This window comes from Oncorhynchus gorbuscha, linkage group LG18 (assembly GCF_021184085.1).
Source record: "Oncorhynchus gorbuscha isolate QuinsamMale2020 ecotype Even-year linkage group LG18, OgorEven_v1.0, whole genome shotgun sequence".
In the NCBI taxonomy this organism is placed as follows: Eukaryota; Metazoa; Chordata; class Actinopteri; order Salmoniformes; family Salmonidae; genus Oncorhynchus; species Oncorhynchus gorbuscha.
In genome coordinates, this window is record NC_060190.1 from 24,672,603 (window position 1) to 24,693,214 (window position 20,612).

The 20,612-nt window shown below is 43.6% G+C and overlaps 1 protein-coding gene across 3 annotated transcripts in view; it reads right to left on the reverse strand.

The window, feature by feature from the left end:
- Positions 1–14,392: 14,392 nt before the first annotated feature.
- The window catches only part of LOC124003403 (plexin-A1-like), a 328,475-nt gene continuing 322,255 nt past the window's right edge, over positions 14,393–20,612 (reverse strand). For all 3 annotated transcript variants that reach the window (XM_046311635.1, XM_046311638.1, XM_046311637.1), the window contains exons 30-32: positions 18,453–18,665; positions 17,518–17,668; positions 14,393–17,121 (exon numbers count right to left, since the gene is read on the reverse strand). In XM_046311635.1, the coding sequence (XP_046167591.1) occupies positions 17,026–17,121; positions 17,518–17,668; positions 18,453–18,665 (460 nt within the window). In that variant the 3' untranslated portion in view covers positions 14,393–17,025. The remainder of the gene's footprint in view (positions 17,122–17,517; positions 17,669–18,452; positions 18,666–20,612) is intronic.

The window sequence follows — 20,612 nt, forward strand, 5'->3', positions numbered from 1 at the left end:
GTTAGGGAGTGATGGAGGGAGGGAGGGAGTGATGAGGGAGGGAGGGACGGAGGGACGGAGACTCAAAAGCCCTGAAATATATGATATTTGCACTTCAGCTATATTATTAAATGGTTAATTTGACAGTGACAAAATAAAACGTCCATCTGAGAGTTTTCTATGTGCAAAATGTATTAAATGCTGTCAGTTGCCTCAGCGTGCAATGTGTGAGTGGTGTGTGTGTGTGTGTCTGAGACTGATAACAATTCATGATAATACTCTATTTATTTATTTCTAGCCCCAGAGGGAGTTTTGCATTCTTCTTCGACAAACAAAAAGACAAAAATGAAGCATTTGCAAGTCAATTGAGTGGATTGATACACCACGCGTTAACAAAATGGACCTGCTAGTCTTCTTGTGTAGATATTAAAGCAAACAAAAGAGGAGAAAGCATGTAAATAAACCCTAAGTTAAATCAAACAGGGATCAACAAGTAACTATATGAAGAGGTGGAGGGAGGATGAAGGCCTTTTACTGTCTATTTTCCAGGTAAAGATGTTAAATATGACAGCTTAGGTAGTTAAACTTCACTATTTTTGATGTATTCTAAATGAGACCGTGTTGATTTAAATGCACTTTAAATTAGGTTTGTTTTGAAGCGTGTCGATGTAGACGACATGGCTGGTTAATGCCATGATAACGATGTGTGTCTCTCGCCCCTGTAGACACGGTCAAGCCCAGTGACGAGGACACAGTTGTGGTCCAAGGCTAGGGAAATTGACCGTGTCTGAATGGCAGTGGACCCGGTCAATGTAAGGGTCAGCGCACTCTTTGATTGGGGCAGAGCCAGGGGGAGCGCTTCAGGGGCACAGAAATTCTCCACCACACCTCATTGTGTAGCATCATGTAGCCAGTGTCATGCACAGCTTGAGTCAACTGGCACAACTGGTTACACCTTCAAACAGCCGCTATGACTGAAATTGTTTTATGATGTTACTGTCATTTGACAACGTAGTGTATGGGCGGATGTCGAACCAAAATGGTTGCATGTCAAGCAATCGTACAGATCCTGCCTTGAAAGGATGACACGAAAAGTCCTGACCTACAACATGTCCTGCAACATCTTAGACAAATGAAAACGTTACAAATGAATGGCAGAGAAAGGAGAAAAAATTCACAATGAAAGTAGCAGCTTCTGGTGGATGATATGATTTCTACAGCCTCTCACGTCAAAGCCCAAAGAATCTGTCTTGCCGTGGGCTCCTGCCACTGTTGCCGTCACAGTGTTATTGAGTCATCTCTCTGGCTCTGATGAGAGCTCAGGTGGACATGGAGATGTGTATGGAAGGAGGGAGGATGGCGTGGAGTGGCTGGCCAATCTAAAGCATCTCCTCTCTGGGATCTCAGACTCTGCCACCCCCTCCCTTTCATCTCTCCTTCCTTCTGCCTGGTGGAGCGACAGAAAAACATGCCTGGTCTCCACCTGATCATTATTATTTGTACACCTGCTCCCGACCACTCTCCCTCCCTTACTGTTTTTCTGTCCCCCCCTCATTCATTCGTGCCCGCATTAAGTTCCAGGTCTTTACCAGGTCTTAACTAATGTGTGTGTGTGTGTGTGTGTGTGTGTGTGTGAGTGAGTGAGTGAGTGAGTGAGTGAGTGAGTGTTGATGGGTGGGTTCGGGGGCTGCATGCAGGATGTGGTTGGGAAACAAAAGCAAGGCTAGATAGATCAGAAAACTCTGTTACTGTGAGAACCTTAACAGGTGACAACCACAAGTCAGCATTTTGTTAGAAGTGTCATTACATATGTTTCACCTTTGTTTAGCGTTACGGGGGGGACTTTTGGTCCTAGACTTGGCGCTCCGGTACCGCTTGTTGTGCGATAGCAGAGAAAAAAGTCTATGACTTGGGTGACGGAGTCTCTGACAATTCTTTGGGCTTTCCTCTGACACGACTAGTATATAGGTCCTGGATTGCAGGAAGCTTGGCCCCAGTGGTGTACTGGGCAGTACGCATTACCCTCTGTAGCGCCTTACGGTCAGATGCCGAGCAGTTGCCATACCAGGTGGTGAAGCAACCGGTCAGGATGCTCTCGATGGTGCAGCTGTAGAACTTTTTGAGGATCTGGGGACCCATGCCAAATCTGAGGGGAACAAGGTATTGTCGTGCCATCTTGATGACTGTCTTGGTGTGTTTGGACCATGATAGTTTGTTGGCGATGTGGACAGCAGGGAACTTCAAACTCCCGACCTGCTCCTCTACAGCCCTGTCGATGTTTAATGGGGGTGTGTTCAGCCTGCCTTTTCCTGTAGTCCATGATCAGCTCCTTTCTCTTGCTCACATTGAGGGATAGGTAGTTTTCCTGGCACCACACTGCCAGGTCTCTGGCCTCCACTGGCCTCCTCACTATAGGCTGTCTCATCAGCAAACTTAATGATGGTGTTGGAATCATGTTTGGCCACAAGTTGTGGGTGAACAGGGAGTATGAGGGGACTAAGCATGCACCCCCGAGGGGCCCCAGCGTGGCAGATGTGTTGTTGCCTACCCTTACCACCTCGCAGCTGGGTTTCCTTTTGTAATCCGTGATAGTTTGCAAGCCCTGCCACATCCGACGAGCGTCAGAGCCGGTGTGGTAGGATTCGATCTCAGTACTATATTGACACTTTGCCTTTTTGATGGTTCGTCTGAGGGCATAGTGGGATTTATTATAAGCGTCCGGATTAGTTTCCCGCTCCTTAAAACCGGCAGCTCTAGCCTTTAGCTCAATGCGGATTTTGCCTGTAAGCCATGGCTTCTGGTTGGGATATGTACGTACGGTCACTGTGGAAACAACGTCGTCGATGCACTTATTGATGAAGCCGGTGACTGATGTGGTACATTTAACATTTACATTTAAGTCATTTAGCAGACGCTCTTATCCAGAGCGACTTACAAATTGGTGCATTCACCTTATGACATCCAGTGGAACAGTCACTTTACAATAGTACATCTAAAACTTAAGGGGGGGGGGTGAGAGGGATTACTTATCCTATCCTAGGTATTCCTTAAAGAGGTGGGGTTTCAGGTGTCTCCGGAAGGTGGTGATTGACTCCGCTGTCCTGGCGTCGTGAGGGAGTTTGTTCCACCATTGGGGGGCCAGGGCAGCGAACAGTTTTGACTGGGCTGAGCGGGAGCTGTACTTCCTCAGTGGTAGGGAGGCGAGCAGGCCAGAGGTGGATGAACGCAGTGCCCTTGTTTGGGTGTAGGGCCTGATCAGAGCCTGGAGGTACTGAGGTGCCGTTCCCCTCACAGCTCCGTAGGCAAGCACCATGGTCTTGTAGCGGATGCGAGCTTCAACTGGAAGCCAGTGGAGAGAACGGAGGAGCGGGGTGACGTGAGAGAACTTGGGAAGGTTGAACACCAGACGGGCTGCGGCGTTCTGGATGAGTTGAAGGGGTTTAATGGCACAGGCAGGGAGCCCAGCCAACAACGAGTTGCAGTAATCCAGACGGGAGATGACAAGTGCCTGGATTAGGACCTGCGCCGCTTCCTGTGTGAGGCAGGGTCGTACTCTGCGGATGTTGTAGAGCATGAACCTACAGGAACGGGCCACCGCCTTGATGTTGGTTGAGAACGACAGGGTGTTGTCCAGGATCACACCAAGGTTCTTGGCGCTATGGGAGGAGGACACAATGGAGTTGTCAACCGTGATGGCGAGATCATGGAACGGGCAGTCCTTCCCCGGGAGGAAGAGCAGCTCCGTCTTGCCGAGGTTCAGCTTGAGGTGGTGATCCGTCATCCACACTGATATGTCTGCCAGACATGCAGAGATGTGATTCGCCACCTGGTCATCAGAAGGGGGAAAGGAGAAGATTAATTGTGTGTCGTCTGCATAGCAATGATAAGAGAGACCATGTGAGGTTATGACAGAGCCAAGTGACTTGGTGTATAGCGAGAATAGGAGAGGGCCAAGAACAGAGCCCTGGGGGACACCAGTGGTGAGAGCGCGTGGTGAGGAGACAGATTCTCGCCACGCCACCTGGTAGGAGCGACCTGTCAGGTAGGACGCAATCCAAGCGTGGGCCGCGCCGGAGATGCCCAACTCGGAGAGGGTGGAGAGGAGGATCTGATGGTTCACAGTATCGAAGGCAGCCGATAGATCTAGAAGGATGAGAGCAGAGGAGAGAGAGTTAGCTTTAGCAGTGCGGAGCGCCTCCGTGATACAGAGGAGAGCAGTCTCAGTTGAATGACTAGTCTTGAAACCTGACTGATTTGGATCAAGAAGGTCATTCAGAGAGAGATAGCGGGAGAGCTGGCCAAGGACGGCACGTTCAAGAGTTTTGGAGAGAAAAGAAAGAAGGGATACTGGTCTGTAATTGTTGACATCGGAGGGATCGAGTGTAGGTTTTTTCAGAAGGGGTGCAACTCTCGCTCTCTTGAAGACGGAAGGGACGTAGCCAGCGGTCAGGGATGAGTTGATGAGCGAGGTGAGGTAAGGGAGAAGGTCTCCGGAAATGGTCTGGAGAAGAGAGGAGGGGATAGGGTCAACACCTCAATGCCATCGGATGAATCCTGTAGCTTAGCATCCGGTTAATCGTACCACTTCCGGATTGAGCATGTCACTGGTACTGTACCTTCTGTTTGAGTTTTTGCTTGTAAGCAGGAATCAGGAGGATAGAGTTATGGTCAGATTTGCCAAATGGAGGGCGAGCTTTGTATGCATTTCTGTGTGAGGAGTAATGGAGTTTTTCACCCTCTTGTTGCAGACTGAATGAATTAAATATTCTTATGAAATTATTTTTTCTTTACATAGTTGAATGTGCTGACAACAAAATCACACAAACATAATCAATGGAAATCAAATTTATCAACCCATGGAGTTCTGGATTTGGAGTCACACTCAAAATGAAATTGGAAAACCACACTACAGGCTGATCCAACTTTGATGTAATGGCATTAAAACAAGTCAAAATGAGGCTCAGTAGTGTGTGTGACCTCCACGTGCCTGTATGATCTCTCTAAAATGCCTGGGCATGCTCCTGACAAGGTGGTGGATAGTCTCCTGAGGGATCTCCTCCCAAACCTGGACTAAAGCATCCGCCAACTCATGGACAGTCTGTGGTGCAACGTGGCGTTGGTGGATGGAGCGAGACATGATGTCCCAGATGTGCTCAATTGGATTCAGGTCTGGGGAACAGGCGGACCAGTCCATTATATCAATGCCTTCCTCTTGCAGGAACTGCTGACACACTTCAGCCACATGAGGTCTAGAATTGTCTTGCATTAGGAGGAACACAGGGCCAACCGCACCAGCATATGGTCTCACAAGGGGTCTGAGGATCTCATCTCGGTACCTAATGGCTGTCAGGCTACCTCTGGCGAGCACATGGAGGGCTGTGCGGCCCCCCAAAGAAATGCCACCCCACACCATGACTGACCCACTGCCAAACCGGTCATGCTGAAGGATGTTGCAGGCAACAGAACGTTCTCCATGGCGTCTCCAGACTCTGTCAAGTCTGTTACATGTACTCAGTGTGAACCTGCTTTCATCTGTGAAGAGCACAGGGCGCCAGTGGCAAATTTGCAAATATTGGTGTTCTCTGGCAAATGCCAAACATCCTGCACGGTGTTGGTTTGTAAGCACAACCCCCACCTGTGGATGTCGGGCCCTCATACCACCCTCATGGAGTCTGTTTCTGACCGTTTGAGCAGACACATGCACATTTGTGGCCTGCTGGAGGTCATTTGGCAGGGCTCTGGCAGTGCTCCTCCTGCTCCTCCTTGCACAAAGGCGGAGGTAGCGGTCCTGCTGCTGGTTTGTTGCCCTCCTACGGCCTCCTCCATGTCTCCTGATGTACTGGCCTGTCTCCTGGTAGCGCTTCCATGCTCTGGAGACTACGCTGACACACAGCAAACCTTCTTGCCACAGCTCGCATTGATGTGCCATCCTGGATGAGCTGCACTACCTGAGCCACTTGTGTGGGTTGTAGACTCAGTCTCGTGCTACCACTAGAGTGAAAGCACCGCCAGCATTCAAAAGTGACCAAAACATCAGCCGGGAAACATAGGAACTGAGAAGTGCAGGTCACCTGTCACCTGCAGCACCACTCCTTTATTGGGAGTGTCTTGCTAATTGCCTATAATTTCCACCTGTTGTCTATTCCATTTGCACAACAGCATGTGAAATTTGTCAATCAGTGTTGCTTCCTAAGTGGACAGTTTGATTTCACAGAAGTGTGATTGACTTGGAGTTACATTGTGATATTTAAGTATTCCCTTTATTTTTTTGAGCAGTGTACATGACATGACCACTGGGTCCAAACTATCAACCCCACCCCCCCCAAAAAAAACCTCACATTGCTTTCCCCTTTCATTACGACAGTGTAGCCTACATATGAACTACACTGTGACTAGTCTTGATAGACTTTGACTATGAAACGTCATCAATGAATCGAGAGCGTAGCCATACAATTACTCCATTCTCTTTAAAAAGGGTGATGCCGGTCTTCTCTTTGCTACAACACAATCATAGGGCTGTTAAATGGGGGGTGACCAACTGAAAATCATCTCCAGGTATTTGATTCTCCATCCATAACCCACCACACCTACTATATCTTTAATTCATTGGAGTAATTAAAAGCTAGTGTGTCAGTTCCATTGCCAAGTGATGTTCGCGGCTTATCTCCTTCGCCCCACAATGCACCTGATCACACGCCACCGTGTGTGAAATGCACCCAATAAGTTGTTCATTATTAATTCATGAGCGCCGCTAGTCAAGACAACGCAATGACATCAAAGTGACAGTGGCAAAGGAAGGGTGGCGGTTAGAGACGACGTCTAGTCTGAGGCTGAACTGTGGCACGTTTGAACTGTGAACGGCTCTGTTGATCAGACATGAAGACAAAAGGGAATAAAGACAGAAACCGCGAGGCTTATGGGTCCTCTTTGAAGGATTTAGGAGTCCGCTGCTAGTGCCTGATAAGAATATGGGGGTCCATCGGTCTTGTGATTCGGTTTGAGTTATACGTCAACATATTTATGAAGGAATACATTTGAGTAAAATGTTTTGGGGAACTGTTGTATGCTTAGAATACAAAATTGGTACCCTCATTTTCATCACTCAGGCGTCTGAGGGAAATTTCGAATCAAGGAATATTCTTTAAAAGAGGTGTGCAACTCAAATGTGTAAAGATGTCTTTGCTGCTCACCTGCAAAGCAAGAGCTACAACAGACATTTGGACTGTTTCCCACTGGTTATGCCTTCCAATTGAATTCCAATGAAAACCCAAGACACGTTTGAACAATGTAAAAGCTAAGCGGCACATTTCCACATGAAAGACGGTTGTATTGTGTCTGCGACATTGGAGTCCTCCAGCCATTAGCGACAATTCTAGATTCAGAACAGTCATCAGAGGTGACCCATGATTAAATGGAACAGCGATGTCTGGTGAGGGACTTTCTGTGCATGACCCCCGCTGACCTCTGGCACACACACCCTCTCTCCAACACACAAACACTCCTCCCTCCCTACCACCACCTCATTCTCCCATCCATGATTGAAGATGTGAGGACTGTTCCGGGTAATCGGATCGACGCCTCCCATTCCACAGGGGGACTCACCCCATCACCAAGAAGACAGGAGAATCCGACAGCTGGAAAACCAGACCACCCCCGTGGACCAACAAGCTCCAAAGGAGGGGGTGGAGAGGGAGGAGGGCTACTGGGGGGGGGGTCTACCGAAGAGCTCAATGTGAATGAGGTGCTCACAGGTCAGTCTTCACTGTACATCTCTATCAGTGCTTTCAGAGCTGGTCTGTCCATAGAGAAAAAGGAAATAATCACCTGTTGAACAGTTTGATGGAAACGTGAGTTACAGTTTATTGTAAACTAATGAAGAATGAGAATAATTCATTAACATTGTACTCATTCTTGTTAACATAGTTATTCTTGTTTAAATGGATTGTTAAGTGTCTGCCTCGTGTATCATCTCATTCTGTCATCTTTAACTGTTACTTCCTGTAAGAAAACGTTTGATTCCCGAGTCCATATTACGCCAACATTTCTAGTTGTTACCAACTGGAACTAAACCCAGATAGTCTCCAGCTGTGTGCCACCAGGCTTTGTTAACCCGCTGAACTAAAGTCTAGGCATTAGCTTGGGGAGCTAAGGCAAGTATTTAGGTGTCAGATCATTTTACTCAACACACAAGCATGGTTCACCGAACAACCTCTTTCAGACAGGCTCTAGCTGCACTGTATATTTATAGGGTTCATAAGGTTTACGGCACTTCAGCTGCCCATTTTGGCTGCAGAGTGGAGTGACTACTCTTAGGAGAGAAGAGGTGTGTAGGACTGAACGTTGGCACTACCTGTCCCCCACCATACACACCCACCCACACACCAGTTGCCTATTCAGTGCACCTATGAAATAAGAACAACACTGACAGTAATCCGGCTAGTTGCATCCCACCGACCGGTCACGCCTGTCACCTTGGCCTCGCACCGAACAACTGAACCGCGCAACGCCATTTAAGAGCCCCAGATATCGCCGCCACAGAGGGTTTTTGGTTCCGCTGTGCTCCTGACGCGATGCACTCTGACAGATACACCAAGAGTCCTCTGCGAAAAATAGAATTCCAATTTTATTTGGTTCAGTGTGTGATAACATAAAACACATGGCGCTGCTCTCTAATTGTAACTAAGCAAGATCAGAGAAGAAGAAAATAACAGCTCATGCCTTTATTAAATAGCAACAGCATTTTATATGCAGGGACACACACGAGTGCACACGAAGACATGCACGCTTACGGGCACACACACGCTTACGTGCACACAAACACAGAAATCATAGTGTTAGGCGAGGGAGACCATTTGCCTCAGACAGGTTCATACTTGATTCAGTGCTCCCACGACCATTACGCAATTTCAGAGTTCCTTCCCGGACTTAAAAAAAAAATGTATTTAAAGATGAATAAACAATAAAACAACAATACACGTTGCTTAGATAAGTATTCACCCCTCTGAGCCAATACATGTTAGAAACACTTTTGGCTGCGATTACAGCTGTTTTTTTGGGGGACTACTGCACAATATTTCCCCATGAATAAACTGTAACTTGGCCACTTAGGAACATTCACGGTCTTCTTGATAAGAAACTCCAGTGGAGATTTGGCTTTGTGTTGTAGGTTATTGTCCTACTGAAAGGTGAATTCCTCTCCCAGGTTTCCCTCTAGGATTTTGTCTGTGCTTCGCTCCATCCCATTTCTGTTCATCCTGAAAAACTCCCCAGTCTTTGCCGATGTCAAGCATACCCATACCATGATGCAGCCACCACCACGCTTGAAAATAAGGAGGCAATTACTCAGTGACGTGTTGTGTTTTGCCCCAAACATAAGGCGGCTATGCATTTAGACCAAACGGGGTATTCCTCTGACGTGTTTTTGTTGCAGTATTACTTTAGTGCCTTGTTGCATACATGCAGTATGCATGTTTTCGTAATAATTGTATTCCTTTCACTCTGTCATTTAGGTCATTATTGTGGAGTTACTACATTGTTGATCCATTCATCCTCAGTTCTCCCATCACAGCCATTGAACTCTGTAGCGGTTTTAAAATCACCAATGCCCTCATGGTGACATTCCTAAGCAGTCCCCCCCCCCTGTCCTTCAGTTCAGAAGGGCGACTGCATCTTTGATGTGTCTGGGTGATTTAATACATCATCCACAGCATAAGAATTAACTCGACCATGCTTAAAAATATATTCAATGTGTTATTTGTTATTGTTACCCCTTTACCAATCACTACCCTTTTCTTTATGAGGCTTTCAAAAAGCTCCCTGGTCTTTGTAGTTGAATCAGTGCTTGAAATGTAATACTTACCAAAGGGACCTTACATATGTTGTATGTGGGGCAGAGGCAGGGGTGGTCATTAAAAAAGAATCACGTCAACCCCTATTATTTCACACAGAGTATCTTTTGTGATTTGTTAAGCAAAGTTTTACTTTTGAATTCATTTAGGCTTTCCTTAACAAAGAGGTTGAATAGTTATGCAAGAACTATTTTAGTTATTTCACTTTTATAAAATTGTAAAAATTTATTTTCACTTTGACATTATGGCAAGCCTAGGGTAGCCTAGTGGTTAGAGCGTTGGACCGGAATGTTGCAAGTTCAAACCCCCAAGTTGACAAGGTACAGGTACAAATCTGTCGTTCTGCCCCTGAACAGGCAGTTAACCCACTGTTCCTAGGCAGTCATTGAAAATAAGAATTTGTTCTTAACTGACTTGCCGAGTTAAATAAAAGGTAAAATAAATAACTACAATTTTGTGTAGATCAATTACACAGTCTTACATGGAGCAGTACCAGGACTTTCTGGTACAAACTGTACATGTCCACATACAGTGCCTTTAGAAACTATTCACACCCCTTGACTTTCAATGTTTTACTATGTTACAGGATGAATTTAAAATGTGCCACTGGCCGACACAAATTACCCCATAATGTCAAAGTGGAATTATGTTTTTAGCAATTTTAAGAAATGCCTCGAGTCAATAAGTATACAACCTCTTTGTTATGGGAAGCCTACATAATTTCAGTAGTAAAAATGTGCCTATAACAAAGTCATATAATAACTTTAATGTATTTAAATACTGTGCAATAAGTGTTTAACATGATTTTAGGAATGACTACCTCATCTCTGTACCCCACACATACAATTATCTGTAAGGTCCCTCAGTCGAACAGTGAATTTCAAACACAGATTCAACCACAAAGACCAGGGTGGTTTTCCAATGGCTCGCAAAGGGCACCTATTGGTAGATGGATAAAATAAAATAAACTATTGGTAGATGGGGGGGGGAGTAGAAAAAAAAGCAGACATTGACCATCCATTTGAGCATAGTGAAGTTACTAATGACACATTCTATGGTATATCAATACACCCAGTCACTACGAAGATACAGGCGTCCTTCCTAACTCAGTTGCCAGAGAAGAAGGAAACACCTCAGAGATTTCACCATAAGGCCAATTGTGACTTTTTAAAACAGCTACAGAGTTACATACACATCAGAGATCCACCCGGAACAGCCAGAAAAGGACTGGTCACCTCCTGCCTTTCTAGGGATTTTTTCCTAGCCACCGTGCTTCTATATCTGCATTGCTTGCCGTTTTGGGTTTTAGGCTGGATTACTGTATAGCACTTTGTGACATCTGCAGATGTAAAAAGGGCTTTATAAATACATTTTATTGATTGATTGGCTGTGATAGGAGAAAACTGAGGATGATCAACAACATTGTAGTTACTCCACAATACTAACCTAAATCCAGTTTCACTCTTCATATTTTCAAGCATGGTGGTGGCTGCATCATGTTATAGTTATGCTTGTCATCAGCAAGGACTATGGAGTTGTTTTTTAGGATGAAAAGAAACAGAATAGAGCAAAGCACAGGCAAAATCCTAGAGGAAACCCTGGTTCAGTCTGCTTTCAGTCTGCAGGACAATAACACAAAACACAAGGCCAAATATACACTGGAGTTGCTTACCAAGATGACATTGAATGTTCCCGAGTGGCCTAGTTAAAGTTAATATTTTATTTTATTTACCTTTATTTAACTAGGCAAGTCAGTTAAGATCAAATTCTTATTTTCAATGACGGCCTAGGAACAGCCTGTTCCGGGGCAGAACGACAGATATGTACCATGTCAGCTCGGGGGTTTGAACTTGCAACCAACCTACTAGTCCAACGCTCTAACCACTAGGCTACCCTGCCGCCCCGTTGACTTGAAGATCTATGGCAAGACTTGAAAATGGCTGTCTAGCAGTGATCAACAACCAAATTGACAGAGCTTGAAGAATTTTAAAAAGAACAATGAGCAACTATGGTACAATCCAAAGTTCTTCGAGACTTACCCAGAAAGACTCACAGATGTAATCAAGGTTATTCTATGTTGAGTCAGGGGGTTGAACACTTCTCTAATTAAGATATATTAGGGATTTATTTTTCATCTCTCTTTTTACAAATGTGAGAATTTGTTGAGAGTATTTTGTGTAGATTGTTGAAAATAAATGACGACTAAATCCATTTGAATCCCACTTGGTAACACTGCAAAATATGGATAAAGTCTAGGGGTGAAGGAACTGTACTTTCTGAAGGCTCTGTAAATTCAGTTCAACAATGAACCCCCAATGGTGGCACAGTTGAAATTCCCTTCAACATCCAGAAATAGACAGACATAAACAGTAATATGATTCATCATCATATATAATAGAAACTTTACCACCAAGATGGCCACCAATAGACATATCGTTTCAGTAGGGCGATACGGGACTTCAGAGAAACGGTAAGACCATTCCAGTATAACAGTATTGTAATTTTAAAGCATGCTCTGTTTTCCAAGCAATATCATCTCATTGTAAAATACATCAATGAATTCGCTCTGGCTACGAATAATTCAAATCCTGTGTGTGTTTTTTGTGGACACTTTTCAACACCAAATAGAGAGCGGAAACCCACATTTTACTTAGCAAAAAATGTTTAATCTCTCCTTGATGAGTGTTTATTTACAAGTAGTAAATCTGCAAAATAGGAAACAACAGAATATTTACACATTGAACATTAACCTGCACACTTGTGACAGTCACTTGAAGTCTGAAACTTAAAAGTATCAGAATGATTGTATGTAGGAAAAAAAGTTTTTGCCAGTTTGTCTGTAATTGATCGATATTGTATTTTCTTGTATTCTTTGCAGTTTTCTTTTGGAAAAATTACAGCTACTGAGTTGTGAGTTTGATAAAAAAAAAATGAATGAAGAGGAAACTAAATGATCAGAATCTTCTCAAACCAGGGCTTGGAAAGGCAATAGTATGACAAGGCATGACTGGGTTGATCATTTTGGGTCACAGATTCCCAGATCAGAATTAAACATATTCCCGCTCCAAAAATCATGCTCTTCGAGAATCTCCTTTGAAAAGGTGTTTTTTAAATCCAGGAATAGGCTTATTCTGCTTCTGTGAAACTGGCCCAATCTGTTTGGGTGGAGATTGATTCAGGAAAAGACTAATGATGAGCTAACTTGAGTTGATGAGAGATGGACCATGTGAGGTCATAACAGTTCATGACAGTTCATATGTACGTCTATTGACATAACACTGTAATATGGCATGAGATGGTCAACCAAACAATGTGTGTGACTTCCGGCCGGCTGTCGATCATATGACAGCACTATATCGGTCCTATGACAGCATTACGTCAGGCTCTGTCAAGTTTCCGCGCCGGGTTCCTCTTGATCACATTAAATGGCCATGATGCTACTAAATCGACATGCTGTACATTGTGCCACTTCAGTGACACCAACACAAGCCAATCACCATACAAACAAACAGGGACAGATCATGTGAAACAATGAAATCTCACGTAGGAGCCTTCTGGACTTGGATGGAAAACTCAAGCAGTCATGCAAAAACAAGCGTAAAGTCCTCCTCCCCTCAAGGCCATAACATTGAAACAATGGAACTGCAGCGCAGAGAGAACGGCGCAAAACAACAGAGGCAATGTCCTGAGAAATGGAGAATAAGTTGCGTCTTCATAAAAAAACCCAACCAGGGCAGTGATGGGAGAAACTCAAATGAAAGCGTTCGGACAGGCCGAGCTGTCAGCGTGTAATGCATTTTCCACATACATGGCTACGATGCGGATATATCATAGGACTGCTATTAACAAATCCACTGAGCTCCGGAGCTTTGGAGACCCATCTACTGCATATAACTTGTGATCTAAGAGCACCGAATGGTAGACTCAGCAGAAGAGGGAAAGTTGTGTACTCATGGAAAAACATGTTTAAAAAAATAAAAATAAAACTTGTAAAGCTGACTAATCATTTAAAAAAAAATTGCAGTATGTACAGTAGTTAAAAATGTATGATGTCAAAATGTAAAGCTTTCTCCCAACATGTTAGTCAGGTACACGGTCACTTAGAAAGGAACCCTGTTCGGTTTGAAGAAGCTAACTTTGGAATGTTGTTTTGGCCCAAGAACACTAGTAGTACAAGATGAGTGGTCCCTAGAAGGGTTCTGTTTGGCTCTCAAAGCAGCAGCTGTATAGCCTGGTCTCAAATCTGTTTGTGCAGTCCTCTCAATACATTGTTAATACAGTCTTGGCCACACATCATAAACTGATCTGGGACCATGCTAGCACCCGTATGTTAACGGTCCGATATGTAGAGAAAGGTACAACAGGAATGCAATATAGCTGTATACATCAATGTCTGTGTCCAAAATTGCACCATATTCCCTATATAGTGCACTAGTTTTGACCACTGCCAATGTGCAATAGATAGGTATTATGGTGCCATTTGAGATGTACCAATGTGTCCTGTCTATTTAGGGGTGTTTTTTTTCTTCATTTCTGTGCAGAGGAATATTGGAAGGAACCTGGCATACAATGAATTGCAACAGCATTTATTTCCGATTAAAACGATAGCCCTGAAGGTTAAAAAAAAATGAAGATGTGGATTATAGCATCAAGTCACTCATTCAATCTTGAAAGGACACAGATGCTTATCTGATGCAATGTTTTCCACTAATCGTGGAGATCAGAAAAGAAACCTTTAGATCGGTAAAAGTACTTCAACTTCAGATAAACCAAAGACGTCATTATCTCCGGCGTACCGTATTACGCACAATGTACATGTTCAAAAGAGAGACGAGGAAAAACAACTTAAACAACCCAATTACAAGAACATTTGCCAAAAGCTTCATTTCACGTCATCATCATGAAAAAAAAAACTAAGTAAATACAATGTACAAAATCAAACAAAAATACATTAGACCACAGTTTGGTTTTGGGCAAGCAATTAAAAAAAATATTTAAAAAACAACATCGCACCACAAAGTCAAACTTCCAAAACTTCAAAAGAAGGGAAAATAGAAGAGCAAGAATAACAATTATCTTAAGAGAGAAGTATATAAAAAAAGCTTAAGCCACACATGGCATTAGGGTTTGTTTAGATGGAAACAAGTGCCAGGGGAGCTAGGGGATTACTTAGCCCTGTGTTGCTAATGAGTGGAGGGTGCCTCTTCTCCCCAGTCCCAACCCCCCTATGGCTGAGAGCTAAAGCCCCGTCTCGTCTCATATCTCTGGGTTAGGAGAGAAGGAGATTTCCGTACCGTACTACCGTCACCTTGCCCATTATCTGCATAATAGCATTGGGAAGAGATGAGCAGGAGGGGCCTGGAGCTGGAAAAGGCTTTCTGTCTTTCTCCACTTTGTCATTTTAGACTGAGGCTTAGTAAAGCCCTACCTGACCCCATTTAGCTATTTATTTAACCCTTATTTTACCAGTTAAGTTGACTGAGAACACATTCTGAGGCTAACACTAGTGGATAGGCGGACCAAGTCTGGAACCACCAAGAGTTTGACTGTTCTTGTTGTTGTCGTTGGATGTTACGAGGATGAGAGAATGCCTGGGGAGGTACAGAAGAGATTAAGAGAAATACTGAAGGAGGGTGGATTTCCGGTTGTATAGGGGAGGAGAAACAAGACTCGTTTAGGGGTAAAACTGGGTTTTCCTCCCGTTCACAGCCCCTCAAGATGTACTGTACCCAATACGTTATTTCAGGTCACATGTCGGGTAAAGTGGATGTTCTATCACATGTGCACTCATTGAACTATGACCCCACTCAGCATTGGTCATTTCCTGCCATGCTCAGCCAATCAGATGTAATGATGCTAACTGGTGGTGGGGTAGCTTATAGATGGTTATTGGTTCAAGTAGTGAAATGCTCTACATTGGTCAACCACTGTAGCACAAACTGTCAAATTCTTTAGCCCTGGAAGATACAAATTAGCCTTCAAACTAGATTTAACCTGAAGTGTCTAGGAAAAGAAGCAATGCGTGAGTCTGTGATGCTTTTCAAAAAACGAGATTGCACGACAAATCGGAAATGACAGCAAATTCTTATTTTCGCAGGACCTCTCCAACCCAACTTTCCAATACAGAAATATGACAATATAATGAGATGCCCTTCCTATGGTGGCCCTAAGGGACAAAGTTGTTTTCTTCTTCCCTAGATATTTTACATTTTCGTATCTTCCCATCTTTTATTACTCAGAGAATCATTTCAGTCACGAGGCATACTTATATTTAAATCATACGGTAGCATATTCCATCTAACAAAATGTCTTTGCACTTCACAACAACAACAAAAACATGGCACAGGATAACTTTTGTTTATTTTTCTTTTGCAGTTGTTTTATTCTTCTAATGTAGATTTTTTTTGTTGCTTGAAATATAAAATTTCATTGTTTCAACAGATGGATTTTTAAAATTGTGTTTGTCAGCTAAAAACTGAAATGTTTTAACCCTAATCTTAATTTCTTTAAAAATGTAGTTGTATTTATATATAATATCTATATAGTCTTCCTTTGTAACTTTTCTGTAAATTGTGCAAATTCAGCAGTAACACAGGTGGCGAGAGATCAGAGTGGGCAGTTGATTACATTTATTTTTTGTAAATGATACGAAAACAAAAACAACAGTAATAAGGTCTTTGACTCCTACAGGAATCATGTGACCCGAGGAGCCACTCTCTCATTGGCTCCGAGAAAGGCCCATGTCCAAACAATGTTCCGTCCTTTTCGTGATGCCAAAACGGAGTTCCATTCCAAAACTCCCATCCTGTCTACCCGAGACACGGCTTCAGCGAAGACTAAATCCAGGAAAACCGACAGCGGAGAAACAAAACCACGACGACAACAGCTACGATAATCAAAATGCTTTCCGGTGACGTTGTCTCTCGGCGTGTGTACGACGAAATGTCCAGTGCCCCGGTCTCTGACACACATACACACTTATAGACCTGCATTTACACACACACATACACACACGCACAGGCCCGCCCAGTACTGCTGAATTGCCCCTGTGCAGTGTACTGCCTTCTGTCCTTTGCAGTAGCTCATCATGTGTTTTTAGGAGGGTTTGAAAACCACACTGTCTGAGTTTCATTTTCTCTGGGTGAGGAGAGACGGAGAGGAAGATGGAGAAGAATCGGATGAGAGGAAGGGTCATTCCTCAGCTGGCCAAGGCCATTGTGTCAATGACCTGCTCCAGCTTGCTCCTGAGTCTCTGCCTCCGCGACTGCTCATCCCTCTCCAGAGCTGACAGGATCTGAGGATGGAGAAAGAGAGAGAGAGAGAGAGAGAGAGAGACAAAGGGGAGGGATGGAGAGAGAGAGAGAGGGAGAGACAAAGGGAGGGATGGAGAGAGAGAGAGAGAGAGAGAGAGAGAGAGAGAGAGAGAGAGAGAGAACGAGAGACAGAGAGAAGAAAGAGACAAAGGGGATGGAGAGAGAGAGAGAGAGAGAGAGAGGGCAATAGCGAATGAGAGAGAGAGGAGGGAGAAGAACAATGAGAAACCGTCACATTAATTTGACAAAAGCAGTAGTTGAGAGCAACAACAGAGCAGCTTCTCAAAGTGATACATTCCAAAGTAGGGTGCAATCCTTTCTAAATAAAGGCTCGATGAGCAAACACAAACAAACTAAACGGTGGCCACTGTCCTCACCTCGTCCTTGTACTTGACTATGTAGGAGTAGATCTCGTGCAGGGCGCTCATGCTGTTGAACTGGCTGAGGTGGAGCCGCGACTGCTCCGCCAGGTACGCACTCATATCCTGGTCACTGATGACAGGCATCCGCGAGATGTCGGAGTAGTACCTGAGAGAGGCAACAGGATTAAAGTAGGGTGATTAAAGGAGAGAGAGAGAGGAGAGAGAAAGGGAAAAAAAAGAAGGGATAGGAGAGAGGATCAAAAGAGCAAATGATTCATTGAGGCTCTTGCCATTAACCCTATCGGTAGAATTCTCAAGTTTAGAATATATATCAAAGGCCCGGCGCAGTCAAATTCAGTTTTCTCCTGTGTTTTGTATCATATTGTACAACAGCTGATGAAAGTAACACTGTAAAAGTGTAAAAAATGTGATCAGTGTTATTGATAGGTCCTGGTCTACACAGGACCTTCTAATCAGCAGGTGTTACATGGGTGAAGTTTCTCCTTGCCTGGTGATATCACCATGCGGTAAATTGGTTAATAGACCAATAACAAAGAGCCAGCAATGGCTAGTTTTCAGTTTTCCCCTCCCCACCCAGACCACTCCCAGACAGTCCTAGCAATATTCTTGCTTGAGAAAGTTATTTTGCTAAAACGCATTAAAAAACATTTTTTTAAAATTGGACCATTAAATTGAAAACTACTACAGTAAGGTAATGAATTGTTACCCAGAAATGATTTAAGAGTAAGACATTGTTACAAAATACCTTATCTTGAACGGGGCAAATGACTCTTTCATACAGTACGATACATCATATGATGCATCAAATGCCTTAAAGAGAGGATAAAACCCTGTTTGAATCCCAATCTTAAACAAAGTGAAATCAAGGGCCTCATTTTCAACCTGATCCAAAATGTCTGCCAGGTGCATAACACAGCTACTGGCCGTACCGTTCCACCCAGTTCTTGTAGTTGGGAATGTCTTTAGCGTAGAGCAGCTTGTTGGAGGGTGAGTCTTTGCCCAGCTTGTGTTCTGAGGTGGAACAGGAGTCCATGAAAGTCTGGGCCACCACAGACAGACAGGCGTCCGTGATGCTGTTCTTGTGGATGTCGAACACAAACTGGGGGTTCTTGATCACGTTCACCCAGAACCTCAGAGGAAGACTGGGAGAGGGAAGGAGAGAGGGAACACATTTGAGTTAACCATAACCAGAGGAGGCTGGTGGGACGAACTATGCAGTGGCAAGAAAAAGTATGTGAACCCTTTGGAATCACATGGGTTTCTGCATAAATTGGTCATGGAATTTGATCTGATCTTCATCTAAGTCACAACAATAGACAAACATAGTGTGCTTCAACTAATAACACACACAGTATATATATTTATATATATATATATATATATATATATATATATATATATATTTGTTTTTACACCTTTATTTAATCTTTATTTAACTAGGAAAGCCAGTTAAGAACACATTCTCATTCTCAATGACGGCCTAGGAACGGTGGGTTAACTGCCTCGCTCAGAGGCAGAGAGACAGATTTTCACCTTGTCAGCTCGGGGGATCCAATTTTGCAACCTTACAGTTAACTAGTCCAACGCAATAACAACCTGCCCCTCTCTCGTTACACTCCACAAGGAGACTGCCTGTTACGCAAATGCAGTAAGCCAAGGTAAGTTGCTAGCTAGCATTAAACTTATCTTATAAAAAACAATCAAAATCACTAGTTAACTACACATGGTTGATGATATTACTAGATATTATCTAGCGTGTCCTGTGTTGCATATAATCTAACTGAGCATACAAGCATACACGTATCTAAGTATCTGACTGAGTGGTGGTCGGCAGATGCAGGCGCGTAAACATTCATTCAAACAGCACTTTTATGCATTTTGCCAGCAGCTCTTCGTTGTGCGTCAAGCATTGCGCTGTTTATGACTTCAAGCCTATCAACTCCCGAGATGAGGCTGGTGTGACCGAAGTGAAATGGCTAGCTAGTTTGCGCGAGCTAATAGTGTTTCAAACTTCACTCGCTCTGAGCCTTGGGGTGGTTGTTTCCCTTGCTCTGCATGGGTAACGCTGCTTCAATGTGGTGGCTGTTGTCGTTGTGTTGTTGGTTCGAGCCCCAGGAGGAGCGAGGAGAGGGACGGAAGTTACACTGGAAATACTAAAGTGAGTATAAGAACATCCAATAGTCAAAGGTTAATGAAATACAAATGGTATAGAGGGAAATAGTCCTATAATAACTACAACCTAAAACATCTTACCTGGGAATATTGAAGACTCATGTTAAAAGGAACCACCAGCTTTCATATATTCTCATGTTCTGAGCAAGGAACTGAAACGTTAGCTTTCTTACATGGCACATATTGCACTTTTACTTTCTTCTCCAACACTTTGTTTTTGCATTATTTAAACCAAATTGAACATGTTTCATTATCTACTTGAGGCCAAATTGATTTTATTGATGTATTATACTAAGTTGAAATAAGTGTTAATTCAGTATTGTTGTAATTGTCATTATTAGAAATACATTAACATTATTATTTTGTTAATAAATTGGCCGATTAATCGGTATTGGCTTTTTTGGCCCTCCAATAATCGGTATCTGCGTTGAAAAATCATAATCGGTCGACCTCTAATTGAAACATTCACAGTGTAGGTTGGAAAAAGTACATGAACCACTAGGCTTCTCCAAAGGCTAATTGGAGTCAGGAGTCAGCTAACCTGGAGTCCAATCAATGAGTCAAGATTGGAGATGTCGGTTAGAGCTGCCTTGCCCTATGAAAAAAAATTCCAAATTTGAGTTCGCTATTCACAAGAATCATTGCCTGATGTGAACCAAGCCTTGAACAAAAGAGATCTCAGATGACCTAAGATTAAGAATTGTTGACCTGCATAAAGCTGGAAAGGGTTACAAAAGTATCTCTAAAAGTCTTGATGTTCATCAATCCACGGTAAGACAAATTGTCTATAAATGGAGAAAGTTCAACACTGCTGCTACTCTCCCTAGTGTGTGGAGAAAAAAAGGCACAGCACACCAACATCAAAACCTCATCCCAACTGTAAAGTATGGTGGAGGGAGCATCATGGTTTGGGGCTG